At 42.8% G+C, this 27939-nt stretch overlaps 2 protein-coding genes across 3 annotated transcripts in view; one reads left to right on the top strand and one right to left on the bottom strand.

Moving 5' to 3' along the window:
* Positions 1 to 2346, top strand: part of CALHM2 (calcium homeostasis modulator family member 2) — a 5635-nt gene extending 3289 nt beyond the window's left edge. The window contains exon 3 of the mRNA XM_056494432.1: positions 23 to 2346. Coding sequence (XP_056350407.1) covers positions 23 to 439 — 417 coding nt within the window. The 3' untranslated portion in view covers positions 440 to 2346. The remainder of the gene's footprint in view (positions 1 to 22) is intronic.
* PDCD11 (programmed cell death 11) lies at positions 860 to 27939 on the bottom strand. 2 transcript variants are annotated; one of them, XM_056494429.1, is made up of 36 exons: positions 27756 to 27939; positions 26766 to 26886; positions 26037 to 26180; positions 25709 to 25876; positions 24993 to 25154; positions 24283 to 24406; positions 23774 to 23955; positions 23140 to 23247; positions 22508 to 22714; positions 22074 to 22198; positions 21682 to 21742; positions 20875 to 21021; positions 20502 to 20753; positions 19541 to 19684; positions 19106 to 19306; positions 18391 to 18561; positions 17789 to 18005; positions 16880 to 17020; positions 15829 to 15944; positions 15137 to 15657; positions 14590 to 14652; positions 14056 to 14158; positions 13498 to 13587; positions 13067 to 13169; positions 12356 to 12533; positions 11653 to 11709; positions 10751 to 10873; positions 10343 to 10465; positions 9977 to 10169; positions 9459 to 9581; positions 8986 to 9126; positions 7788 to 8038; positions 6999 to 7167; positions 6587 to 6740; positions 5868 to 6033; positions 860 to 5201 (listed from the first exon to the last, which is right to left on the bottom strand). In XM_056494429.1, exons 2-36 carry the CDS (start codon positions 26865 to 26867, stop codon positions 5030 to 5032), a joined length of 5502 nt encoding a protein of 1833 aa, XP_056350404.1. In that variant the 5' UTR covers positions 26868 to 26886; positions 27756 to 27939; the 3' UTR covers positions 860 to 5029. The 2 variants fall into 2 exon arrangements, with proteins under 2 accessions (XP_056350404.1, XP_056350406.1); XM_056494431.1 differs by having other exon boundaries at positions 15137 to 15654.

Genomic DNA, 27939 nt, shown 5'->3' with positions numbered 1-27939 from the left:
CAGCCTCTCTCTTCCCTCCCAGCTCTTCGGCTGGCTGCTCATCGGCATCGTTGCGGTCCTGGTTTTCCTCACCAAGTGCCTGAAGCACTGCTGCTCGCCGCTCAGCTACCGGCAGGAGGCCTACTGGGCCCAGTACCGCGCCAACGAGGACAAGCTCTTCCGACGCACGGCCGAGGTCCACTCCAGGATCCTGGCAGCCAAGAATGTCAAACAGTTCTTTGGCTTTGTGGCACTGGACAAGGAGGAGAAGGAGCTGGTGCAGGAGTTCCCGGTGGAGGGCGTGCAGCCGAGCCCCCAGTGGAATGCCATCACAGGTGTCTACATCTACCGAGAGAACAAGGGCTTCCCCCTCTACAGCCGCCTCCACAAATGGGCCAAAGGAGTGGAGGGGAATGGGCCAACCCCAGAAGGCCACGAACTGCTGTTTTTAGCTTCCTGAGACAGATGTGCACCCCACTTCCCCAGACTGCCTGTATCGGTGCTCAGCTGAGGGATGCACTGGGAACATTCCTCCCAGCAGCATGACTTCTCTCAGCAGGTAAACAGGAATCAACAGCCTCAAGGAAGACTGATAAGCAATACCCCGAGCTGGGAAACCCCTCTCTTGGAAACAACAGTCACACTGATGTTCCCAGAGACACAGGGGAGCAAAGAGCAGATGCTGGGCAGGTCCCAGAGCACTTTACAGACTTTGCCGCCTTCTTTTGCAGGCAAAAGGAAGCAGTGGGTAAATTTCTGTCTTGATTTGAAAAACAGGTGTCTGCTAAGGAAAGCACGAGTCTCTCTTGAAATGGGAAATGTAACTCCCCCTCCCTCCAAATTATTATAATTTTGAAATTAAGGAGTTCTCAAGCAAAGATATGGGAATAGGAATAACAGTTCTTTACTAGGAAAATTAAAATAGAAATACAATATTACAAAGAACAAACCAAAACACTGGCAGAGTTAGAATACAACCTGACACCCCATCAGTCAGTCAGGGTGTTGCTAGCAGTCCCATTAAATGGTGGCTGCAGTCCTCCTGCAGTGGCAGATGTGGTTCAGTTGGAGCAGTGCTCCTGTAGAAGGGTGCAGTTTTCCTCTGAACGTCCAGTGATGGTGTGGAAAGGTCTGGTTTTCCTCTGGAATCCAGTTGAAAAAGGCTGCCCTGACGTTCCAAATCTCAGACTTTATCTAGGTAGGAAATGCTTGGCTCCTCCCCCTGGCTGGAGCATCTCACAATGGGATGTTGTAATTTTATCAGTCATGCAGTGGGACTTAATGATGGATTGTGGAAGAGATAAAGAACCTGGTTTCAACAGATGGTTGCAAGCCAAGACAATTCCTGGGGCAAGGAGGATGCAATAGCATCTAGGATGGAATGGGTCAGTAACATAGCCACATTCCAAATAACAGAGACTAAAGCAGGAGGAATCACCAATATGCCTGGTATTCAGAAAGGCACTCTGTAATCACCAAGTTGAAATTTGGGTAAGAGACCGAACTCCCTTTGTTCTTACTGAAGTGCCTGGCAATTTCTGATGAACCCAAATGGTCGCCACCATGAGTCTATACACCCAAAGGAGGCACCATCAGCAGAACAGCTTTGGGGCAAGGTAGCACGGTGGAGATTGAGTGGAATCAGTACCCACAGCACTCTGCACCTCATTGCATTTCTCATCCAACCATTGGATGAGAGTCCTTTGTTTAGGTTACAAGCTGCAGGAAGTCCTCATCCAGATTTGGCTTTACATACATGTGTATATAAGCATACATATAGTGTATATACTGTGTAACTGTAGTTAGTCAGTTGTAATTATGGAGCATCTTTCTCAGAAGGGAAGAGGATGAGAAAGCTGCCAGCCCAAAGAGCACATTGCATTCACCCATCTGCTGCACTGGGACTGCAGCCCTGGAGCAACAAGGGAACAGCAGTAACAGGATTGGGGAGCAGCCCTCTCCCCACCCATCTACCACTGAATTTTCTAAAACTTTCCACTGCCTTAATTGGCCCCTGGAGCAGAAGGTCTCTTTTATGGACTTGGCAATATTCTTGGAAAGCAAAACCAGAAAGGTGTAAAATTACTGCCCTCACCAAGACACTGTGTGACTATGGCTTCAAGGCTGCTCCTCTGGCATTGCACAGTCCCTTTTCTCCCAAGGGTCAATCCTGTGTACCCAATACTTTTCAAAGAGGTGGCAGGACAGAGAAGTTTGTTCTTCCTACTTGAACTGTTTTGTTATAGGTACAACTTCCTCTTACACTGTGCCATTTACCAAAAAGCCTTAAGTTGTTAAAAAAACAGCTCAAACCCTCAGAACTCAGAGGGGCTTACAAGGAAATTTGAAATACATTATTAAATGAGAGTTATTTTTCATTGCCTTCTGAGTTTTTTTCAGGGGGGCATAAAAGGCATAATTTAACATTCTCTTTGAACTCAAGGACTGGGAACTTATTTTTTCTTTCTATTAAAGATTCAGATCCTCTCCTATCCAGACGATTCTAGAATGTTTTAAAGCATTACCACTTATTACAAGTTAGTAATACAGCTTTTTAGTTATTTTTGCAGTGAGAGCACAAATCTTGTAAATCAGGATACACAATTGCAGCAAAGGAGAGAAAATTATTTAAAAAGCTTTTGACAAGTATGGTGTCTTGCAAGAAAGAGCTGCAGGCTATTCCCTCACATAAAGAGGCTGGAACACCGCTGAATGGGCAAGGCATCCCAGGATCAGATTTGCTTTGCATTTGCTTTTGTGGGAAGGCTTGGCTCTCAGCCTCACCATCAACTAATCCACAGAAATAATCAGATGGAAGTTAACTGAAATTGCATTAACTTCAGATGAAAGGAGTTCATTTGCATTTCTCACTGGCTCTCGAGTGCGAACATGCAGATGTGCACGCCACCCCCACACAGCCAGCAGACACAGGATAACTTGCTGAAACACAGTTCCTCTTACTTCCTTTATTTCCCTGGCCTTCCTCCTTGATAGTCCTAATTATTCCTTTGAACTACCTCCACTCTGGTTCCTTCTCTTCCCCGGAAACGGGCAAGACACGTAATTCTTGAGAATGGATTTTTATCCTAAGAATAAACCATGAGCACAAATCATCTTTTATTCTTTTTTACATCCCTTCTCTCTCTCCTACATTAAATCCACTCTCTTTCCATGTGGGATGGGCTTGGGGCTTGTCCAGCTTGTCTTTTTTCCCTCATTGTTGGAGAGGCAATTTTGAGTGGACAGCTGTCAGTGAGGAGTGGAGCAAGACACTACACTCAGAAATTTGCAATTGCAGATTTGGTTTTTCTCCTCTCCTCTGCCACTCTACGTGTAGTCCTCACTGAGACAGCCTCAGGAATATCCCTGCTGTTCCTGTCACGCAGTGTCCCCCAGTGACAATGCTGAGGTGAGGAACATTAACCCACATAGTTTTACACACAAGCACAAGCAGCCAGGTTAGATTTCTCACTGAAATGCCTAGAGTGAAATTGAGCCAATTATCCTCCCAGCATGATAGATCACACAGGCTATGAGCTCACATTCCCTGCTTTTCCTCCAAAGACCAGCAACAGTCCCATCACAGAGCAGCCCACAGGTCACAGCTCCCAGCAGCAAGACGGGTTCAAACCAGGCTCCTCTAGCACAGAGAATTACACACAGGTTTTTCACTTTTCCTGCCTACTACAGACTTTAATAGCCCCAGCAGTGAAGAATAAACAATACCTCTGAGGGATCTTGGTTTCTATTGCAACGCTTATTTACATGTTCTATTATGCAACTAATTAAACCAAGAGAAAGAGCCACCATCATTGAAGTGTTCTTTAAAAAAAGCAGCAGTTGCTACTGGATGTTGCAATCAGCTTCCTCCACTACAAGACCATTAAGCAAACTCTGAGTACAGCACCCTGCTCTTCCTGGGGGCAAGAAGTGAAATGACTTGTTTCTGGATCCCAAAGGACTTGGGAATGAAATAAATGCTGAATCATGCAGCCTTTCCAACACTGGGCATTCACAAAGGCAGAAGAGCTGGTTCCTGCAGAGCTATGGTTTTGAGTTTAGAGTGCCTCCAATGAGTAAGACTCTTCAAGTTTGGTATTTCAAAGCTGGGCATCTACTTGCTAGGGTCTACAATGGATAATCACATCTGTTTGCATACCCTGTTTTCCCCTTGCCTCGAGTTCTTCCTCTGTAAAACATATGGCTGATCATATCCACATCTCAGTGGAAAGTTAGACGAATACAGAATTGTAAGGATATGGACCATAAGGCACCGACATCAGTGACAACTTTTTTAAATACCCAAAATACCTGGCTTTTTCTAAGCAGTAGTTTGGGATAACGTTTTTCAGCACAGAAAAAACCACTTTTTTTCTTTGACTTCAGTGATTTCTCTTAAGAGACAATGACTAATGAAAATCACTGTTTCTGTCATCAATCCCTAGCGACTTTTTACAACAGATGGTTGCCCAGAGAGGTTGTGAAGTCTCCATTTTTGGAGAAATCAAAACCAAACTGGGAGTGCACCTGAGCTACCTAGTCGTGCTGACCCCTGCTTTGAGCAGGAGCTTGAAGATTATCAAGAAGAGGTTCCTTCCAGCTTCAACTATGCCACAATCCAGTGTTGCTCTGCCAATTTCTAGAGCACAAAGGCACCTGAGATAAATTTTTTGAAGTGTTAATTCATTCAAAAGACAAGAATCTTCTTGGCCATCTTAACAGTAAGAAAAATCAATTTATAAGGTATTGCTGTACTTAAAAGCAGCGTGTCATAACTGCACCATTTCCCTAGGAAAGTAAAACAGGTACGGCTGATGTTTCCTTTGATTATAAAACAGTCTATATTTAAAAACACTTCAACAGACCAGCATTATTTGTAACATCTGGACAAAGCTGCAAACATTTATCAAATCTTTTCATTTGATTGATTGTTCATTCCAAGCTGGTTTGGTCACAGACCAATACTCTCCAGAAACTCACTGTCCATAACAGTCATAGCAGAACTTCACACATGAAAAGCCAAGTCTCTCTGCTTTCACTTGCACCACACTTAGGTGTCAGCAAGGGAACTCTTGGTCTCCACATACTCAAGTGCTGCTCTTTTAACAGCCAGGACACTTTCTGCTGTACCAAATTTCTTCTCATAATCCAGGTAGCGTTTGAAGAAGAATTTCATCTTCTTTGGTGCCAAGCTCAGGTGTATGACTCTCTCAAAGATATCTCTGCAAGAAAGCAAAGTGATTCAAATCACTGTATTTGTAACAGCACTCAATACAGGCCCTGAACCCTGTCTTCTAACAAAGAGCAGAAAGCCCAGGGAAATATTCACAGGAAATTGCTGTTAAGTGCTGGTTCTTGAAGAAAGAGATTCCTAACAATTGGCCAAGATCTCTAAGTAGAAGCCTTCTACTTGCTTGCAGAACACTAAGGCTGCTGGTCAACTTAAACAAAGATCCAGACACTGCACTGGACCCTGCATTCATTAAATGTTTGTGGAAAACTACTTTCTTTTATCACCTCTCAGGAAAAAAAAAAGGAAAAAATATGTTTTTCCATTTTGACGTTGAAAAATACAAAGACTGATTATTCAAGATTGATCTCACCCTTCAGATACAAGGCAGAGGGACAGGTGAAGCTCAGTGCAAGGACTCTAGTTTCTGTCATGCAGGCCACAAATTACAAATCAGTCCCCATATGCCCTATGGAACTCTTTGGAGTCTCCTCAGTCCCAGCAGGGATAAGCACTTCCACCACCAGTGGAAGTTTTGTGGAAAAACAAAACTGTTTTGCTGTGCTGTGGGAGGCCCTATACAACCTCACACTGCAGGGCACCTCTGCTCTTTTCAGGTGTGCTCTGCCCCTTCCCAGGCTGCTGCACCACAACTCACCGTATTTCCTTCTGGCTGCCATGCTTGATCATGATGTCCATGTAGATGGACCAAACGTCTGTCCGCTTGGGATAGCTGCTGAGGGTGCTCTCAAAGAGAGCCTTGGCATGTTCTGTGTCCCCAGAATGGAACTCCAGCTGTGCAAACCTTGAAATGACATCCACATCTGGAAAAAGTAATGACATGTTAGGGTATCACAGCAATTCTCTTCCACACGATCAAACACAAGTGAGAATTACACAGAACAGAGGCAAGCACAGAGACCACACCATCTCTATCCAGAGACAAAAGGCTCTGTCATAAAGAGGTTCTGGACCAAGGTGGGATCAAAGTGGGAGACAGAAGGGTCACAGTTAACTTCTCATTTCAGCTCTCTGTGGGAGACAGGTTTATTTTTATATTCATAACGTAACATGCAGCACCCATGGGCAGACCCAGAAACCTGGGCTTAGACCAAGTGAACTTTTCTAGAGGGCTGTAAAACTCAAAGCTGCCTTTGATTTGGGTACTTTGTTTTTGTGCATCACATTAAATTCTATTTGGTGCCTTTAGCAGAGGTGCATTAGCAGTGACATCCAGCTTGAAAGTTTCCCTTTCCTGAGAGCCAGCTGGCTGCACTTTTCACTTATTACAATGCTGTCACAGGCAGAGATACCAGACAGCAGCCCATCCCTGTCTATGTTAAGGTCCACAAAAAGGCTGAGGCAGAGAGAGCTTACGTTCTTTGGTGGGCAGAGCCTTGAGAGCACGCTCCAGAAGCCTGTGTGTAGCCTCAGCCTGGCCTTGCTTCAGGAGGAAAGAGGCATATTTCAGCCACACGGACTTCTCCTGACGAAAACGCTTCAGCATTGTTTGGTACAATTCTTCTGCTTGCTGGAAGGACAGAGTTGGGTTAGATCACACATTCATAATAAAGCCTTGTTTTAAGACTCTCATTCTTAGGCTGGATATCTCTGAACACTTATGACATAAAAGCAAGCATCAATGCATCCTTGCCCACTGTCAATCATAACCATTAATTCCAGTCAAGAACAGGACAGCCCCAACATCTGACATCTGACAGCTGGAAGCTTACACAGCCAGCTTTGAACTTTACTGGCATGCCTGAATGGGATTTTTGCACTGTCTTACCTTGTACTTCTCAGAACTGGCATAGATGTCACACAGATGCTGGAAGACTTTCAGAGGTTCATTGTATTGAACTGCTCTCTCAAAGACTTTCATCAGTGTCTCCTCAGTACCATACATGTTCTCCAAATTCAGCAGAGCTACCCAGACATTCAGCTTCTCCTGTTCTTCCCTTAAAGCAGATGTGAACAAGAATATTCAGCCTTTTGTCAGTCTTCACCAGATTTTTGCAAACTACCCTACACAGACTCACTGACTTCTAGCAGGCTTCCAGGAAAAGAAAAAGGACATACTGCTCCCTGAAACACCAGTTTTGAAACAGAGCACAGCAGCTGATTCACACTACAGTTTTTTATCATTGTTGTTTGTAATTAAAAACCAGAAGGTTGAGTCAAGAAAGCACAATATACTTAACCATGCAGTAGAGATGATTTAATGTACAGCCCTACAGCAAAAGCAACAGGAGTGCCACCGTTTGTTTAATGTTTTGATTCAAGGACATCACTGTCAGCGTTATGCTCTTCCAACACTTCTGACTGCCCAGAAGAATGTCTGTGACACCTCCAGGAGTCCTTAAGTTTGTCAGGTCAGCTATGGGCCAGTGGTGGTGACTCAAGCCAGACCTTCAAAGGGCCAGCTGACAGTCACCACCATTTAATCCTGAGCTCCCTGAAGCAGACTCTGTCACTCCACACACACAGATGCACACTGATACTACCAGTGTTCTTCCACCACAGATACCCCGTCATGGTTTATTCTTTGGGGCAAAGAAAAGCAGAGCTCCAGTATTACCTGAAACTGATTGTTTTAAGTGCTCTCTCTGCCACAGCTCTGGCCTTCTCAATCTCTGTAGCCTGGAGGTGGAAAGCCATGTACTGCAGCCAGAGGATGGAGCTGTTGGGACTGCCCAGCACCAGGCGGTCGAAGTCATCTGCTGACTGGGGCTGCCGACTCGGGTCCATCAGAGCTGCCTCTACTTTGCAAAGCTCCTTCTCCTCCTTCTGCTTCTCCAGCTCCTTCTCTTTCTTTGTTCGTTTCTTTAACTGAAAGAGCAAAACAGGAGGACTGAGGAAGGGCAGGCACTTCATGGGGGAATAGGCAGGTCCAGCTAAAGCACAGCCAGACCTCAGTATGTCCAAGGCTAAGCAGTTCCCACAGGAAGAAATGAGGCCAACTGTTCAAAAGAGGATAAAAATTATATACACCCCCACCCTTTCTTACACAGTTCACACTTCAAAAAGAGCTGCAGTACATGAAATTCTGGGTTTTTTTTAAATTAACTACATTGAGGGACCAAATATTTTGCTAGTCTGGCACCACAATTGCAGGATCCACACTTTGCCCTTCCCTCTCATTCTTCCATCTTTACCCTCCAGGCCAGTACTTGCCACCACCCTCCTTCACTCTTAAAAATGAGACACAATTTCTCCCCATGTACAACTGGAACATGTTGCTGGATCACTAGGGTGACTCAGGTCTAAATTTGGAACCCACAGTGCCATAGTTCTCTGCCTTGTCACCTTGGGCAATAAAGCATCAGCCATGCATTGCCTTTACAGAGGTAAGTTTTGAGGGACAGGGGAAATCCTGAGGAGCAAACATGAAAGTTCACGATCTTGTAACTGATTTTGCTGAATTGCTCCCAGTGGAAAGCCCTTCTAAATGTTATAGCATAAGAGGGTTGCTTTTTGGTGTTTTGCTAAATAAGAGAACTATAATTTGAAAGATTTTTTATCTCCAAGTTTTTCTGTAAATTTACAACACTCAGGAAAGTAAAATATAGAGCCGACATTAAATTTAAAAGTTTTGTGTTCATGGAAGCATCTGACTCTAAATACTTTTTTTTTAACATGTCAACATGTCAGCTGCCAAAGATGTTCCCATGTGTTAAAAGGGTTTGCTACAGGGCAGACAGACATGCAAATACCAAAACATGACATTATAGCCACTGTGTGGTGTCTCCTGTGCAGACAACACAATTACATAGTACCTTGGACTGCATGTCCTCCTCCTCCTCGCTCTCTGAGCTCTCTTCCTTCTGATCCAGCACAGGTATATCCATTGCATTGTCTTCATCCCAGGTGAAGCCCATGGAAACTTGCAGCCTGGGAGCTTCACCAGGCTTCTTTACCTGCTCAGAGGAAGACAGAAAATGGCCTGAGGTTTTAATTTTAAGTTTTCAAACTGGGATCAGACAATTGCTCTTTGCTTGTGGCATCTCTCTATTCAGTACTGTTGACTTCTTGTACTTGCAAACAGCCCATCAGCAAAAATATTACCTCTGTGACCAGCTTTGCTGTAATTTAAACTCCATCTACCTCAAGCCATTTCCAGATGACACAAACACCAGCCTGTGTCACTCCTATCTGCAGCAGTAACACTTATTGTCTTAAAGTCAAACTGATACATATCAACAGGGTTAGAAGGTCCTTTCAGGCTCAGGTTCTCCTCCAAACTTCTCACCTTAGTTTTCTTTTTATTTGCCTCTTCCTCCTGGTCATCCTCTTCCTCCTCACGGTAATACACCTCAATTCCACTGTCATTTTCATCTGCTGGGCAGATCTTCCTCTTCTTTGGCTTTGCCTCCTGCAGCAAGTGGAAATGGAAGGCAACAACTGTCATAATCTTAAAGGCAATTCTGATCTCAAAGTAAAGAGCCTGGCAGCAGAGAGAGGGCAGTGCCCTGGCACAGCATCCCCCACTACTCTCTCCACTAACAGAGACAGTGGAGAAAAAACCCACACTCACCGTCACAGGGTACAAAGACCAAAGGGACAGGAAACACAACTGGGCTGTTTTGTAAGCTCTCACCCAAAAGGAGTAGGTTTTGATCATTGCCATCTCCAATGCAATCTTTTTTTTCCTAGTCGGTATAATTTCTCAGCCTCATCCTTCTAGGATCAGACTGGGATCTTCCCAGTCACTTCAGTATTTGAACCAACAAAGTCCTCTAGCACATCCTTTATCAATCACATCCATACCTGATGATTTTCATTGTTTCCTCTTCTTTTTTTCTTCAGCTTAGGCTCTTCTCTTTTTTCCTCATTATCTGCCTCTCTTTTCTCTTCTTCTGCTCCATATTGTGGTAGGCCTAGGGATTCAGGCAAGACACTTGGCATCCCAGTGTCCTCAGGCAGGAGAGAGAGCTCAATATACTTTTCTTTTCTATTTACCCTGTGGTGCATCACCAGGAGTAGCAGAACAGAAGAATAAAAAAAAAATCAGAGAATTTACAATGACTGCAAGGACCTGAACTTTTTTCAAACCTTCCTGTCTTTTATCCTCCCTTATTTCCATCCTCTACTCTCTTCTAATTCATAGTCCATTTTAAAGAACATTGGACCTACTCAAGTACTTTGGCAGTGAGCAGTTTTCCTTCAGGCAGGTATTTTTCATATAAGGAGTGTTCCTGTACAAAGTATGGTGAAACATTCTGGAACAGGATCCGGCCCAGGAGAGAAGTGGACAATCTGAGAAGAAAAAGAAAACCAAAAATAAGTACTACAGCAGGAGGAAAGAAAAATAAAGTGTATTTGTAGCACCACCAGTTCTATAAAGTGTCTCACTAACTTTCCCTACTTTAATTTCACACGCTCAAGACAGGATCCATGATATCTTGATTCCCAAGACTAAATTTATATTTTCACCTCACATTATGGCAGAGACCATCCCCAAACAAGATTCCACAATCATATACCCAAAATAAGTTCTCCAAGACACATCACTTGCCAGAATAATTTTGTCAGGCTACTCACCCAAAGAATACACCTGATGGAGTGATTGATTTGACATAACCTCTCACTAGCTGGCCTTTTTTAACATCCTTAATGCTTGTTATTTCAATATCCTCCACTTTACTGTTTATCTTTGGATTTAGCCTAAAAGAAAAGAGAAGTTAGAAGTTAAAGCACTCATCTGAATAATTCACATTCTGCTCTGGATAGCAGAAAATAGACTAGTATTAACAACAGCTAGTACTCTCTGGAAAACATATTGGACCAGAGACACCCTTCAGTTTATTGAAATGTACTAATGGACTACCTGCATCTCTGCAAGCTCTACACAGCATTAGGGAATACACATGCTGCTGCAAACAAAGCCAAACCCATCAGCCTGGCTTTCTCTGACACTAAGAAACTGAGGAGAGTAAAATGCTGTCTGGAACTTTGAACAGTATTTGCTTGGTGTTTGCCCCACTTATTTCTACGATACTTAATTCCAAACTTGTGTTCCATAAGGAAGACAAAGCAAGAGGCTCAGTTTTAAGAGACATTTAGGGCTAATTCTATTATTTAATCAAAACTGTTAAAATGCAGCTGAACATTGAAACATAACATATTTGTATTGTAAATTCAGTGGTAGAACTTTCTTCCCAAATAAGCAAACAAAAAAGATAAGGCAGGCCTAGAAACTATGACAAACAGAAATTAAATCTCAACCCACTTGAACAGCTTTATGTTAAGTGTCAGACCCTTCAATGTTTGCTGATATACAGGAAAAAAATCTTTCTGAAATAGGAACAAGTATCATTCATTACAAAATGCATTCCTTGTTCTTTTAACACTTCTCACTGATCTTCTCAAACAAACAACAACTGCATTTCATGAACATTTTTTTCACTAGTAGGAGATCAACAGACTAGAGGGATAACACATACCGGGATTGCCGGAGAGATAACTGGATTTTACCATTCTCATTGGAGAGGATGTAACACCTGCATGGCAGAGGATGGGGAGAAAACAGAAAGCTTTTTCACATGCTAAAAAAAGCCACAGGTAGAAAATAAATATTTGCACGAGCAGAAAAAGGAACAAAGCACTGTTCCTTGGAGCACTTTCTGTCTAATACAAACCAGCATGACACAATAATTCATAAAACTAGATAAAGGACTTTTGAAACATGTCTACTTGATTTATTCAGTCTCTACTGCCAGTATAAAAAATTAAATATTGTTATACCTGAAATCACTTGGCCTGTTGCACTCTCCAACATTCCCAACAAGTATGTGAAGCAGGGAAATGCAATTGCTTGTGCATTACAGATGTAAAAACAACTCAATTCTCAAACAGCCCACAGAACCACTGCAGAGCTGAGACACCTGGCTACCCTTAGCCCCATCAGCACATTAGAGTAGTTACTCTCAGAAAGACACTCCACAAAGGCAGCTGAAAAGGGGCTTCTTCAATAAATAGAAAATAAAAGACTTTCACTCAAACATATATAATGGAAGTCAGCATCACTTCTTAGCTACAGATTGACCTTATAGTCTAGCATTACCTCAAGGCAGTGAAAAGCCTGTCACCAAATGAGGATATTTCTAAGCCTTGTAACTTGAATGAGCAAGGAAGACAATCACTGACCTGACAATCTTGCCAGCTTTGAAGTTCCCCAGAGGATCCTCTATGTAAGTATCATTCAAGTGAAAGATGCTGACTTTGCCAGTCTTCCCACCTGGCAGTGCAATGGTCAAGCCAGTGTGTGGAGTCACCTTTATTACCATGCCTACAGTGATGGTACCCTGCTCCAGTGACTGAATTCCTGGAAAAGTTGAAGGAGGAAAAGGGTTTCATAATACTTGAAAATATGAAGCAACAGAGGTTAGTAAGTTAGTGTAGCTGATTTTAGTTGCTTAGTCACATATCAAAGCCACAAACTTTTGGTAAGGTGAAGTCTATGCAATCTCTGTTCACAGCTATGTTTGCCTTGGTAGCCCAGAGAAGGTCCCTTAGTTGCACAATTCCAAGATCCAGAGTAACTGACAAATGTTGATAAATGTACCACCTCATGTCTGAGATTAGAAAGGAATATGTTCAGAAAGGCTCAGAGAAGGGCAACACTAGGAAACACTATTCTTGCAACACTAGGAAAGTGATTCTTTATTCTAGAGGTCTGACCTTGCTTGCCTTAGATGCTGCTACATCTAAGTCAGGGTGCCAGGGGTTAGCTCTGTTCTACAGGGAGGTACAGCTTGGCTCTGGAGTGTAACATCTTCACCTGAGGGGTCAATTCAGACCCAACTCTGAGTAAAGCACCACATGTGGTGGGGTCCTGCTGTTAAGGCTCCACAATACCTGTGACTGACAAGCAGAGGTTTGTTCCAGTGGCATCTGTTCCAGTCACTGTAGCTGATATTGCCTGGCCATTTTTAAAAGTCTTTTCTGGATGTTTTAAGACCTGAAATAAAATACATGTTTACACTTATTTCCAGAAAAGGAGCTTTGCACAACTCTGACTCATGTTTCCCCTATGAACCTTTACACTTTGTATAAACATCTTTGATGTGCAGTTGACTGATGGCTCAGCACTGCTTCAAATGGCTCTGCTATCCTGAGCCAAACTAGCTACAGGCACAGTGCTTACTTGTTAGCAAGGGGCAGCAATGCCTAAAGGGAAGAGCACTGGGTTATGAGTTCACATGGATGTCAGAATTGTCTGCAGTCATTACTTGTGGCCAAGCATACTGGAAAAAAAGTCTGTGTAGCTCACAGTAACAGCCTCTTACCTTGGTGTTCATAGACAGCAGCAGGTGAGGAACTCTTCCTCGAATGTCGGGGCCGACTTCTACCTCCAGCCAATTTTTGAGCATGTTATACTAAAAAGACACCAAATAACCAGAGAAGACAGTATGATACCTTGGGGGAAAAAAAATCTTCCCTAGCAGAAATTTTTCACTAATTTTTAAGGCTAAAAAGAACTAGTCCAGTCTTGGCCTCTGCACCAAGCAAAAATGGATTCTGTTCTTACAAGCATAACACTGCTGTGGTTCACAGGCAAGTGCACACAGTGGATCAGCAGCAACTGCACTTTGTGCTGGTAGCATACTCAAAGGCCATTTTACTAGAGCCTGCTGGCAACAAACAGGCCATGTCAAACAGGACAAGTCAGCCTGACTCCATCAAGTTTCCTCTACTTTCCCCATAAGACACTGCAGCTGCCATGGGCCACTCTGACAGTTAATGAAGACCATAGTCTTCAGTATTTAGGTCTGAGCTAAGGCCCCCAAGGTCATGCCCACTTGCTGCCTCCCTCAACACACTTCCTAAGACGACTCTGACCTCACCTTCTTAACAAAACAGGTGACTGTCTGCCCAACACTGTAGAGTTCCTTGAGGGAACTTTCTTCTTTAAGGTTCAGCATTGCTGTGAATTCCCCTTCTTTTTCACTGTTTGCAAAAAAAGAAAGGACATCAGTAAAACAGTTTTGGTCCTAATGATGAAGATGGAAGTTAGAAACCCAGGGGAATGTGGTAAGCTAGTACTACTTTCACACCTCTGAGCTGCATTTTTTCTGCCAGGAATTAATTCTTCCCTGATCATAAGAGCAAATCTTTCTGATAGGAATAGATGTGACAGAGTCCAGATTGGCAGAACCTAAAGCCAAAAGCACATTCAAATGAAATCATGTGCTAGGAGAGTAGTTAACACAGCTACAGGACCCAAGTTAGTGTGAAAGAGTAAGAGGCCTTGCCTTACTGCATACATGAGGTCCTTACTCATGGCCAGCTCCTTCATGAATGAGAGGTACAAGGGATGGGACATCCAAGGATACAAGGTCTGTAAAGCATGTGCAGACAGCACAGAGGCCAACACTTACCTTGGTCGAATGCTGAGCTCTGGAATGGATTGTTTGAAGTGTGGATGGGTGATTGGCAGGCACCTAAAAAAAGAGGAAAAGGATCCAAGTTTCTCATGATCTCCTCAGGCCCCAGTCATCCACAAGTAATGTCTCTGCACTGACAAAAAAAAAACCAGGTGCAAGCCCCCTAAAACTACCAGAGCCTTCCAGTTCCAGTTCTTCCTATTACTATTTCAGCAGCAATTTGGGTAACCAAAATACCTCAGCAAATTTAGTCCCTGGGGCCTCTATTTAGGGCTTCCACTGGATCTTAAGAGTTTAGACATCTTTTTTTCCTTGCAATCTATACTCAAGATCAATACAGTGACACAGGTAGAAAGCTAGTTTACTGAAAGCTGGATCTGGGATAGAATATAAGAGCAGATTTCCTCAGGCCTCAACTACTCCAGCAAAGGCAGCTGTAACAGCATCTGCTGACAGAGGGCCTAGATAACCTGAATTGTAACACCAACTGTTTCATCCTTTGAATCCCTCCAGAAGCAATACCATGTACATGTTTTCCCACCTGTGAGTATTCACATCTCTGCCTCCAATGACTCGAGCAGTCACTTTCTGTCCAGTTTTCAGAGTAGAAGTTGGAAAAGAGCCTATGGGCACTTCATCCAGAATCCGGGATGCATGGATTGAACCTATCAGCTTGTCATCAATAGCAACAGTGACGTGGGTGGGTTTGACAGATTTAACAGTACCAGTAACAAGGTTCCCCGTGGACAGTGAGTGTTTCAGAGCAGGAAGCATCTCCTCTAGTGCTGTCTCTGACTCGTTCCGCACCCTTACAAACACATTCTTCTTGGCTGAGCCTTGTACTGCTAGCAGGACTCCGTGGTGGTTCTTCTTCACTGCTTTTAGGGTGACAGAGATTGTCCGTCCCACGCTCAGTTTCTCCGAGTCGAAGCGGAAGGTGTCGTTGAAGTGGCAGGCGATGGGGACAGCTGCCAGCTGGGCTGTTTGCAGCAGAGACACCATGGCAAAGTGCTCTGTGATGTGCTGCACCACCGCAGAGTGCTGCGAGTTCTCCCGGAGCTGCTAGGCAGAAATGGACAGATAGAGTCACTTCTCCTGCTGGGATTCTGATTCCTTCCACTCTACCTCCCACAGCTCTAAAAGAGGAAACAGCCCCCCTTGAAATTTACCCATCACCTACAGTTTGCCAGACAAGCAGAAACACACAAACTCAAAAACTGAATGCATACTTACTCGCCTGGGTCTTTGCTCTAGCAGCTCTTCCCGAAGAGACACATACACCTCAGATTTGAGGGCATCCACATGAAGAACCAACGCCTTCCTTTTCTCACCACGAGCAATATTTTTACCTACAAATGAGAACAAGGAGATTATGTCCTGATGACAATGAAGAATTCTGAGCATCTATGATAGTGGTACATGACAAATAGGAATGGTTTAATTCCTGAAGACCAAAGACTGCTTAATTACTATTGTACCTGAACCCAAATTAGTACTAAACATACAATAAATCTATTTAAGATTCTTCCAACATTACTGGCAATGAGGAAAAAAAAAGATCTTTGTATTTGGAAAAGGTCTGATCCTTCTCGGAAAAACTAAGTTGATTTTATGAAGACACAGCTCTTAAATAATGAAGACAAGGCTGACTGAAAACAAGGTCAAGATAAAATAGGTTTTGAAAAAGATCTTCCTAATATTTGCACAAAACTATCATCAGGCTATCTGTTGCTAAGGAAAAAAAACTCTTCTGACACAGAAGTGCTGGGGTTATTACTTCTGCTGAAGTTAGAGGTTTATCTTGCTTTCACTGGTTTATTCTTTACTTCAGCAAGTATATGTTTGGTTTTGCACTATATGACACCTGTCTTTAATTTTTGAATTACGTGCCTATTTTAACATCATTGATTTTTCAAGAAAAATTGACAGCAATTTCAGATATATATTCCTTGGAGTATGCTCTTCCTAAAGGAAGAAGAAAAAAACCAAGAAAGGTGGAGCTTGTATTCATACTTGTCTATATACAACATGGTTCAACTAAGGATCTCTGAGCACAAACTAGATGCCCAAAATATGAGACAAGATTAACAGAGGCACAGCGAGGTTTATATCATATTTTCTAAATCACACAAATGGGCCAACAAGACATTGGAAAACTTAACTACCCTTCAAGGCCATCCCTACTCTGATCAGACTTCTCCCTAATAGTTCCTCATCAGCAGAATCCATTTGGGGAGGGGTTTCAAAGTACAAGACTGAAACCAACACAAGCAAAGGCCCTCACCTCCCAAATGGTAGCAGGTGGCAGTTACAGTCCAGCCTGTGGCAGAGCAGCCACTGAACAGTGCTGAGCCATCCTCCCTCACATCCTGCACGACCAGATGCACCCTCTTCCCAGGCACCAACTCACAATTGCTGGGCTCTCCTAAATAAAGGGAAGAAAAAACAGGAAATTAGTTTTACTTATGCAGTTTCTTTGCAAAACAAAGACAAGCTTTTGCATTTACTCAGTGGTACATGAAGCATTCATCTGCCTTCATAAGGGAAAACAAAGCCTGGGCTCCTGAATTTGTAGAAATACAAAGTAAATTCTCAGAGTTAATCAAAGTAGAAACCCTTCTCTAATTTTAGAGTGAGAATATTTTCCAATCTTATACAAACACTGGCACTCAGCATTGCATATGGAAAACAGTGAAAGCAAAACAGATTAACACTAGAAACACAAACAGATCTGTCACTTAACAATTACAGGAAACATTAAAAAGTACTAGATATAGGAATCTAAAAAGACAAAGTCAGAATTTGATAAAAACACTAAAAAACCAGCATGAGAGAGAATATCAGATGGAGGATCTGTAAATGCAAGTAGGTAAATCTATCTGAACAAACTCATCCTCATGTGAGTACTGTGTTTGGGTTATCACAAGCACTTGACCCAAAATTAATGGAAGAGGCTTAGCAGACTTCAATGAAAAGAGCAGTTTCTTTGGCTTGTTCCAGCTGTACTTACAAAAAACCTCTTGCTGATGGCAGACACTGCACACACATCCTTTTTCTAATGAGCTACTTTGGGAAGTGAAGTCTTTGCTTAAACTGAGCTTTCTTTCACTTAAATGTTTTTCTTTTCTTGTTCCTCTAGAGCACCACTTTTTTTTACCTGATATCCTTTTGCAGAACATTTATGATCTTTTACCTCTTTTCAACAAGTCCCTGATTCCTTTCAGCTCCTTGAAATATTGATTCAGGAGGGCAAAGCTCTCTGCAGCAGAATCTCCTGAGCTGCACTCAGACACCTTCAGATTGAGGAGCACACGCTGCTTCTCCTCATCAATGCTCATCACCTTTGCAATCACAGTCTGTCCCACCACAAAGTGGTCCTTGGTGTCTGTCACAAACTTATCACTCATGCTCTGTGCAAAGGAAACAGAGGGCAAGGTTACTGAGCACAGCTGGTACTGATCAACCACCCACAGAGCTGTTCAGAAGGGTTTGAGTTAGGACTTCATGTAAATGCATAAGAGAAATTAACAGAGACTAAGAAAAACCCATCAATTAAAATGAATTACTGAGATCACATGAAATCCTTGTTGAAGCTTAAGCTCACTTGAATGAAGTGCTTAATTTTATTTTGGGTGTGATTTAAAAGGCAAATCCTCTACCCTGCAGCAGGAAGCTGTGCAAATGCAGGGCCTGCAGCCCAGTTGCTCCCTCCTTGTCTTTGCACCTTTGCTAAAAGTATGTTTCATGCAGCCTGATCATACAGATGCTGCTTACTGAACTGGAGGCATTGCTTACCACTTTAGGTGCTAGTCCTGTCACACCAAAAGGGAACTCCACAAACACTCCAAAGGGCATCACATTCCTCACATAACCAGTCAACAGCATGCCAGGCTGGATTTCAGAGAAGCTTCTCACAACTTGCTCCTCCTGTACAGCAGAAATCACTGCAGACTTTCTACTCAAGATCTGGACAACCAGTTAAGAAAAATGTGAAAAGATGAATGAATGCAGCACAATGCCAAGTAAATCTCTCAGTGCTGCTAACCATTGGGCTAAAGCACTTGCTGCAAATTAGAGAGTACAGGAGCTCTAAATGCTGTAATTCCAATTTCTGTCTTGATCTTCCCACACAAAAATTTAGTAACTCATGTATCTTAAACTGCTCAGCATTAAAGATGCATGCTGCACAGTAGCAAAAATATCAACTTCCTAACAATTCAGTTCAGATTTTTGATATAAAAACAGTAGCATTTTTCCTAAGGTTGTGATAAGTTTAACAGCCCAGAAGCAGGTTGACAAAACAAGTCAGCTCACAATCTAGCTCTGAAGAGATTCTAGTCCCAGCTGAGCCTCACTTCTAGCAGAGGTTATAATGCCTCTTGGAAGTATCATTAAAACTTCCACTTCACACTAACTACAGTAACCTTATGTTTGTTGCAGATACTCTGGAATCCTCAGAGATACCTCCTTCCCCAGACTTTGTTTGTCTGGTTGAGGTGGCAAAGGATACAATGTGCTCTCCCTTGTCACTTAGATACATAACTCTGGGCAGGACATCTCCCTCTTGAAGACAGTGCCACAGGAGCTTGGAGGTAGCAACAAAGTCAGAGAGGTGCAGCATAGGGATCCAGGCTATCACATTATCTTCATCTTCTAAGATGGAAACTTCTAACCCATTATCTTTCTTCTTGAGGATTTTCACATCAACTATCTGAAAAGAGAACAAGTACAGTGATATAAAATTCCAAGTGTTTTTGAAGTCATCTCTTCTGATGCACAAGGGATGTGATGTGATGTGCTGCAGGGGATCTGATGTTGCCTCCCAACTACACAGGATCCTGATCAGCATCAGCTTTGTCAAAGCAAAGTTGTTCAAAGTGATAACATATCACATGGAAAATGAGTAGGAAAAGGCTAAAAAGGAATCAGCCATTGAATGTAATACCTCTCCTATTTGGTATTTCACTTCCTGTTTCTCCTTTGGAGTACATTTCCACTTGTCCTCAGGGCCAGGCTTGCTTGATAATTTGAAGGACAACAAGAGCCTTTCCTGCTGAGGCTCACATTTTAAGACCATTACTTTAAGAACCTGCAGGAAAAAACAAAGTATAAAACACAAGTTAAGTACAGGTGACTCTCCTCCTCAAAACAAGACAGGGACATACATACACAGTACACATTTCTCTCACACCTGAGGATAGCAGGCCAGTGGCTAGAACTTAACAGGTTCAACCACAGACAAATGTCCTTCTGATCACACAGATAGAAAACAGAAGTACATAATAATTAAATGAGCTCGTGAAAATATGTAGCAAGTCTGTAGTTAAGAAGAAAATCCAGATCTCCAGATCCAAATTCACAAATTCTGACTAGAACATTACCTTTGTCCTAAGTCAGCCAACAAATAAGAACAGGATTAAAGACAAAGAAAAGCATCAGAAAAATAATGAAAATGGCTGAGATCTCTATACCTTCACCCACAACAAAAACCAGAACTGTAAATAACAGTTCCTAAAGTGCCTGTACTTCAAAATCAACAGGATAACCAGAGTAACACTGAGGCAGAAAACATGCTTATGATTCTGTAGGTAGGTTTTAACTTCCTTAGGAGAAACAGCAGCCTTGAACTCCAGACTTCTACTGAGATCTAAGTTACATACCATATGACTGTGTTCTCCTGCAGAACACAGAGAGCTTAGAAACAAAGGCAAGTCAGACATACCCAAAGAAGAGTTGCCCTTTTTACAGCCTACCCTGTTTAAATGGAGCACTGCTAAGTAATAAAGTGAAAGGACAAACATCTCCTGGTGTAGCTGGCTCCCCAGGAAAATCCACAACTCAACTGCAAACTTCCCTTTCACTTTCACTTTCAAACTCACAGCACAGCAGAGTGATACACTGATTACCTGGCCTTCATAGAAGACTTTATCTGGACAAGATATGGGTTCTGAGGCCAGCTCATTCTTGGGTACCAGACCTTTGACATCATTGTAGAACTTCACAATGCAACCAAACTCCCTTGCACACACTACAAAGCCATGTGTGATCAACCCTGGTTTTGCATCTTCATAATTTGAGAGGATTGGAAGCTTTGATTGGACGAGACTTTTCTTTAGAGTAAGGATCAGCTTCTTTCCTTCAGGATTGCACTCTAGCACCTACAAGATTGGAGTACAGAGGTTCAAAAAGCATGTCTGCCCTTGCCTCATCAATCCAGCTGCAAAATACTCAGAAGAGAAGAGTGCAAAGCAGCTGAAGACCCAGTCTGGCAGTTCTCACCCGACACTTGACTTCATCTCCTATGTTGTACTTCTTCTCAGGCTGCTTCAGGATCACATCAGAGAGATGGATGGATGGCACAAGTCCTCTAATCCCATCAGCCACTTTCACCTGCATCCCAATGGGTTTTAGAGAGAGCACTTTGCCCTACAACCCAAAATAGGGGAAAGAATAGGTAAATTCAGCATGAAAAGCAGACTGTGGTCAGGTAGGAAACAGCCAAGACACCACAACACCTACAATCACCAAACCTAATTACATTTTTATTAAAAATAATCTTAGACCAAACTACACTCCACCCAACTAATCTGACTTTTATATTTCATAAAGTTGTTGTATGGCCTCTTTTCTCTAAGCATAGACTACTTCTGCAAAATCCCTACTGCTGCCAGCAAACTAGAATTGTTTCCAGAGATATATCCAATACATCCATGGCTCAGACATAACAATCATAATGAGTAACTTTCTGCCCATCAGCTCATTGTGATTCTTCACACATGAACTTTGACTGCAAGGCAAGTTTTAGTATCTTTCACTTGTGTCTTTCTAAAAATGTATTCATGGCCACAAATAAATTACTGACCATAGATAAAACTTGATTGCCTTAGACACATCATGAATAAAAAAACATGAACAAAATGGAAAGAGTACTGCATTCCACTAATCAAGTCCTGAAAGACAAGGTTTTTCTCATTTTCATCTCACTAGTCTGGATCAGAAGTTGGACACATATACTAGGCAGAAGCAGTATATATTGGCAAGATCACTGTTCTAACTATAACATGCTCAGGTCCTTCAGAAACTCACCTGCACCACATCACCCATGTGGATATCCTGGTATTGCAGAAACCTTGCTTCAATGATCTGACTAGAGAAGAGACACAAAGAGAAGACCAGTCAGTCTTCTTGAAGGAAATCCAGGATAAGACAAGACAGTTCCATCTCTGACTTGTCCCAAATATCCATTATTAATTTAGCCTCCTTGTGCCTCAGCTCACCAACAATACTGATGGCATCCCAATTCCACAGATACGGGGAATACATGCAGGATGCCCAGACAACTGATGTGCCATAACATAGATACAAGTCAAAAACCCCAAATAGCAAGTTCAAGTCCAGCAAAGCAATAAAATATTTGCCACTCTTGAACACCTTTCTAATTCTTCAACCAGTTTTCTGGAAGAGTCTATCATACTCACTGCTTCAGAGATACAATACACATCTCATCCATCAGGCTGTAGTCAATGATCCGACATTTATGTTTGCAGCCTTCCTTAAATGCCCCAGGTTTGAAGGATTTTCTGGTTTTTGAAAGATGTTTCAACTAGAAAAAAATGAATTACAAGTGAGTGTTTGGAAAGTGGAAGCACTGATATGAGCCTTAGGTTAAAGTGGTAGCATCTGACAAATCTGTTCCTCTAGCATTCTCTTTATGCAGGTCTCATCAGCTCTTCCACAACAACCCTCCAACATTTCAATTCAAACAATTCAATGATTTGACAAACACCTCACATGCTGTCTTAGTTCTATCTCACAAAGAGGATAAAGGCAAAAAACAAAACCCTCTCCCAGCCCCCTTTCCCAGCAGGCTAAGATAGATATGGAGGACTTGCCCCGCCAGGCTGGCACTTACCCGTGCAAATGCAAAAGTGCCATCATCCAGCTCAAAGACAGCCCCAAACTGTTTGTAGAAGACTTTGACCGTGGCCTCCTCCAGCACTGCCCCCAGGCGCTGCCCGGGGAGCTGCCGGGGGGCTCCCCCCGCGTGCAGGAAGGGCGGGAGCAGCGAGAGCCGCACCGCCCGCGACGTGGGGTGCACAGACAGCACACAGGCCCTCACCTGTGTGAGGAACACAGTGTGTTCGTTAAACAGAACAGGACAAAGGCACCTCACTCATGCTCACAGACACTCTGCTTGGTACCTGAACTCTCTGTCCATGTACAAGCATTTTCCAGTATTGCTACTAAGACTTTACGTGCTTCTAACAGCTTCACCAAAGAGGGACTTTTGCTTTTGTCTATTGTTTACAGACTAGGCTGGTATCAATGCACAAGCCATGTTTCTATCCCTTACAAATCTCCAGGATTCCCAAATAAGTCTTCCAGGAATGGCTTAGCTCTTTACAGCTTTAAAGCAGCCACAATAGTAATTTAAGTAAAAGATATGAAAGAAGCTATCAGCCTTAATATTTCAGAGATAATTCCATAGAAATATTGGAAAAGATACGAAACATAACAATTGCAGGCATCCTCCACTCTCCTTACCACTTGATCTTGAGAATAGCTCATGGATTTCTCTGGGTCCATGTGCATGAAATCCACAATGCCAGTGAAGTAAGACAGAAATGTCAGCTTCATCCCAAGTGGGGCCAGCTAGGAAGGGGAATGAAAAGATTACAAAAAATTCTGCACTCAGTTTTCAGGCAGCACAGAGAGCAATTCACACATTTCAAAAAATGGCACTGTCAGTGTTAATCAACAAGTGCATCACAAGAGACAGAAAAACTGGTAACAATTCTGCTTTACACAGTCTGTTGAAAAAACAATCCTTTAGTTTTTTGATAATGCTGTGTGTACTCTGAAGACTACTGCTATGTTGAATACTTTAGCAGTAAAGGCCAGAAAGCACAAAATGAGTCCTGTTCTGCATCAAACTCCATCACCAGCTTCAGTGTGAAGCCTTTATACTCGGGGGAATCACAGCCAGAACTGAGATCAGACCTCAGGTGAATGCAGTGGAGGAAAGTGTCTAGCAGATTATGTTTGCTACTGCTGAGTAATTGAGACCAACCAGAAATTTTCCAGGGCATAAATTCTCATCTCTGCTTCACCTTTCTCCTGCCCTCAACAATGCTCAAAAGAAACAAACCCAACAAAAGAAACCCAAACCAGAGCTTACCTTCTGCACTCGAGCTTTCACCACCAGCCCTGGCAATAAATTAGAGAGTGTCCAGTTCTGTCGCTCTGTGGCAATGGATGCAGCCACCTCCGATCGGTCAATGGACAAACAGACCACCCTGCCCTCATTCTTCACTTCCACAATGAGGCAGTTCAGGTTCTGACCTATTTTCAAGTCAGGCCCTACAAAGACAAGTCACAGCATAAAACCTCTACCAAGAACACTCAGTATTTCCTCCCACTCTTTCCAAAGCTTTTACAGAGTTCCCTCATGATCTAAGTGAAGTTTAGCTCCAGCAGGGCCTGGAACACAGTCTGTCAGATCATGGGCTGAAACAAAAAGGCTTTTTGCAGACCAGCCACAAAACTGCTTTTTGCAGCAACCTGCAGAGACTCCACCTTGACCCAATCCAACCAAGGTGCACTAACACCACAGATATAATAAACTCTAATCCCTGTCATTCTCCACCTCCATTTTAAATCATCAGATCCTCCTGCAATACTTCTTACCTTTCTTCAGTGCTTTGATGTAAGTTTTGGCTTTCTGATGGGGCAGGAAAGCATGAGTTCCAGTGACACCAATATCTATGAGGTAGCCATGGTCTTCCATGCTCATCACAGAGCCAGAGAGCAGCTGTTGGGAGGAAAGCATTGCAACTCAGTAATGTAATGAAACAGCTGGGTCCTCAAAGAATGAGGATATGGTAAGAGATTCCCCATCCAAGTACTCCCTTGCTTTGTATGGACAGAGAACTGAGCTTTTCAGAGCAGCAGCAAGAACACTACAATCTTTCTTATTACACAGCTCACCTAGCAGTGAGGTCTTAAATCTAACTTTATCCAGTTATGCACATAAGGAGCTCAAAACTAGTAAGAAAAGAATTGTAATGCTCAAAAATAGCAGATGCATACAATCATACAGCTGAAAACACAAATCATAAACAACCAAGCACTTTTGCAAGCCATGTTACATGCTACTCTCTGTAAAAATTAACAAAGAAATCTACTAAGAAAGAAATCATTAAATAACTTGGCCATATTGAAACAGAATAACCTGAATTAATTTCATTAATGACAACCTGGAGACAAGAATTAAACCCACCCTCTCCTCACAGGTATCTTCCATGGTGGGAGTAGCTCCACATTCTGGTCTGATTCCATGTAAGGACAAACTGAAATGCAAGAGCCCAGAGAGGCTGTGACAGACCCAGAAAACTTACCATGCCTGCTGCTAGTGCTGTAGAGTTCAGGCCTTTGTTGACCTTCTTGGGGTCAATGGATAACTTGACACTGCGACGTCCATCATCACTTTTCTCAACACTGGTCACGATGCACCTGACCAGTGTCCCTGGAGAAAACAGGTCTGGGAGCGAATTCAACTCCTGCCCAGCAACATGATCAACAGAGAAACATGCCATTTTTTCAATACTAAATAATATAAGGTTAGAATTTGTTATTGAAGCAAATTTTGAAATCAAAATCCCATAGGAAAGTCCTGTTTCTCTGTCAACACTACAGTAACAGGCAGGAAATTTAACAGAGAGGAAGGGATGACACTATGTCATGCCAGCAAGACTGAGAGGCTTTGCTTCAAAACACTGTGTGGGTTGGAGTCAGGAGACTGCAGCTGAGGAAACATCTACAGAGCCAACAGCCTCCCCCTTCAGCAGGGAAAAGGGGTAGTACTAATCCCACATTCTGCAACATCTTGGGAAAACTTAGGCACTGCTGACACCAGAGAGGTAGGGTAACTGATTTTTTTTTTTCCTAGCAGTCAGCTGTTACCAGGAAATCACAAAGTTTGCTTGGAAAATCCAGTTCCAAACGAAGGTTAGTCAATGTCCGACTCCTAAGCAAGACCTCAGGGTTGGTTCTGAGGTACTAACAACACTCTCTAGCTCCAAGCACAAATCACAGCCCCAGTCCCAGGTCTCACCTCCAGGAGTTCTCCTTGGGCCACCTGCTTGGTCAGCAGTTTGCTGTAGGCATCGCTGATCTGCGTGACTGGCACAAATCCAGAGAGGCCGCTGGGCAAACTGATGGCGAGCTCATAGTCAGTGACCTCTTTTATACAGCCAAGGAGCAGCATCCCCTCACTGAGCGCCTGGGAAAGCAGGAAAAACAGCATGCTACAGATTATCTTGGAAAGTCAATGATAACAGAGGATAAGCAGATATATTTGGCAGGTTTAGGGAGGAAAAACATGCCATTTTTATGTAGCCCAGAAAAGAGAGGCATACAAAATCAAACATTTATGCACCAACCTCAATTGTGAGTGGTCCAATATTCATAACATTGTCTTTAGCAGCAGCTTCTTTGTCTGCCTTGAACCTTTTCTTGCTTTCCTGCTGCTTTCCTTGATCCTTCTGGCTTCTTTTTCTTTTCTGGGATTTTTCTTCATGCTGAACCTAAAGCAGATTAAAAGCACAGAAGGTTACAAAATAGAAGTCGATAAAGAAACAAACTTTGCACTATGGCAGAACTCTGCTGCTATGAATAAAATACTGCTTTGGATGAAAAAGGAGAACCATCTTGCTAATTGCTGTCTGTCTACATACAAGTGTTCCAAAGTATCTCCTTTGGGCTGATAATTTATAAAGCTAAACCTTGGGAACGGAAAAGAGTGGTGGAAGAGATCTGCACCACACTCTACTAACAGAAAGAACAACTTAGCCAGTATCCAGTAACAGCAGGCTCATCATGAAGCACCTTGGGATAAGATGCTTGTGCAAAGTTTAAAAACTACAGCCAGATCAATAATTTTGACTGTTCTTTTGTCAACAATTTTGACAGGTTCTCAGTCATCATATTCAAGATGTAACAGATATCAGGGATCTTTCAGAGATCAGGAGGATGGTGGATGTCAGCAGACATCAATTTTTGGGAGTCCTTTCTGTAGTTCACTGTAGAAGTAACAGGTAGAGAAGGTTGTCCTCAAATTCTGACACTGGAAGAGCTCTGAAAAGTTAATCAAGAATATGTAAATAACGTACATCAAACAAATTGTCCCTCTCTAACTTTGGCTTGGGTGTTTTTCCCTCTGCAGGTTTCTTCTGGATGCCCCCTCGAGGAAAGTTTTCTTCCATGGATGCCATGCTTGCACTCTGGGAGGCCCTGGGACAAATGACAAAGCAGAAATTAATCATACAGTTATTGTGCTTGTACCTCACAAATACTGAGGTGACATAAGAGTGAACTACCCCCAAAATAAGAAAGACTTTGGACAGCTGCTCTAGTTAGTCAGTGACAAAACAGGAACCCACATGCAAATGGATTTAACATTTGACTACAATGAAGTGTTGCAATAGTCTATCTAAATATGCACATCCATAACACTTTTCACAACTGCACAGTTTCACTGAAGTATTACAGTAATAATTTTTAAGGCACTAGATACACCATATATATATTCATAAAATTTCTTTAACTGTATATTTCCTAAACCAGCCTTTATTATATTCAGTGGCTGGATCTACCAGCTTCATCAAGGAGAAAAACGCTATATAAGCTTGGCCTGCAATTTTATTTTTGAATGCTACTTATGAATTAATTACTTATGACTAATATATCTTGCTATCTGTTTGTCTAAACCATAAGTATATGTTCATAAAATAGACTTTTAACCTTACTATTTCAATCAATAAACAACACCTTGCTTATTAGACCACAATTCACTTGTTACTATTACTAATAAATAATAATAATAATAAATAAAAGTAGTTACTAGTAATATATTCTTATTGCACTTGTAGTATTACTTAAAGCATTGCTTATTATGAGCCAACAATACTTCTACAAAAAATAGCCCTGAAACCCTATGTTGCCAAACTTGAGGCAACCACTCAGACATACAAAACTTCTTTAAATGATAAGCACATGATAAAGCGAAAGCGCATCAAGGTACGCTTCACCTCAGGGCTCGCTAAGGAACACAGACGGCAACAAAGCCGGCAGGGCTGGAGCGGGCAGGGCTGGCGTCTTACCTGCCCGGGGCCGCTGCCAGGGGGGAGCGCGGGACCGGGAGCGTTCCCGGGATGGGAATCGGGACCGGGAGCGTTCCCGGGATGGGGATCGGGATCGGGACCGGGAGCGTTCCCGGGATCGGGATGAGGATGGGGAAGGTTCCGGCGGCGGGAGGCGCACGCGGCGCCGGGCGGAAGCGGCGCG

Source organism: Oenanthe melanoleuca, chromosome 6 (genome assembly GCF_029582105.1).
Source record: "Oenanthe melanoleuca isolate GR-GAL-2019-014 chromosome 6, OMel1.0, whole genome shotgun sequence".
NCBI classification, from domain to species: Eukaryota; Metazoa; Chordata; class Aves; order Passeriformes; family Muscicapidae; genus Oenanthe; species Oenanthe melanoleuca.
This window is presented reverse-complemented; position numbering and strand designations above follow the sequence as displayed.

Excerpts from the sequence above, each read along its gene's own strand:
- PDCD11 (XM_056494429.1), bottom strand. The coding sequence starts at position 26,867 with ATGGCATCCATGGAAGAAAACTTTCCTCGAGGGGGCATCCAGAAGAAA. Across the intron at positions 26,181-26,765 it reads AGAGGGACAATTTGTTTGAT|GTTCAGCATGAAGAAAAATC; the intron begins GTACGTTATTTA and ends AATCTGCTTTAG. Across the intron at positions 11,710-12,355 it reads AAAGCTGGCAAGATTGTCAG|GTGTTACATCCTCTCCAATG; the intron begins GTCAGTGATTGT and ends TCTGCCATGCAG.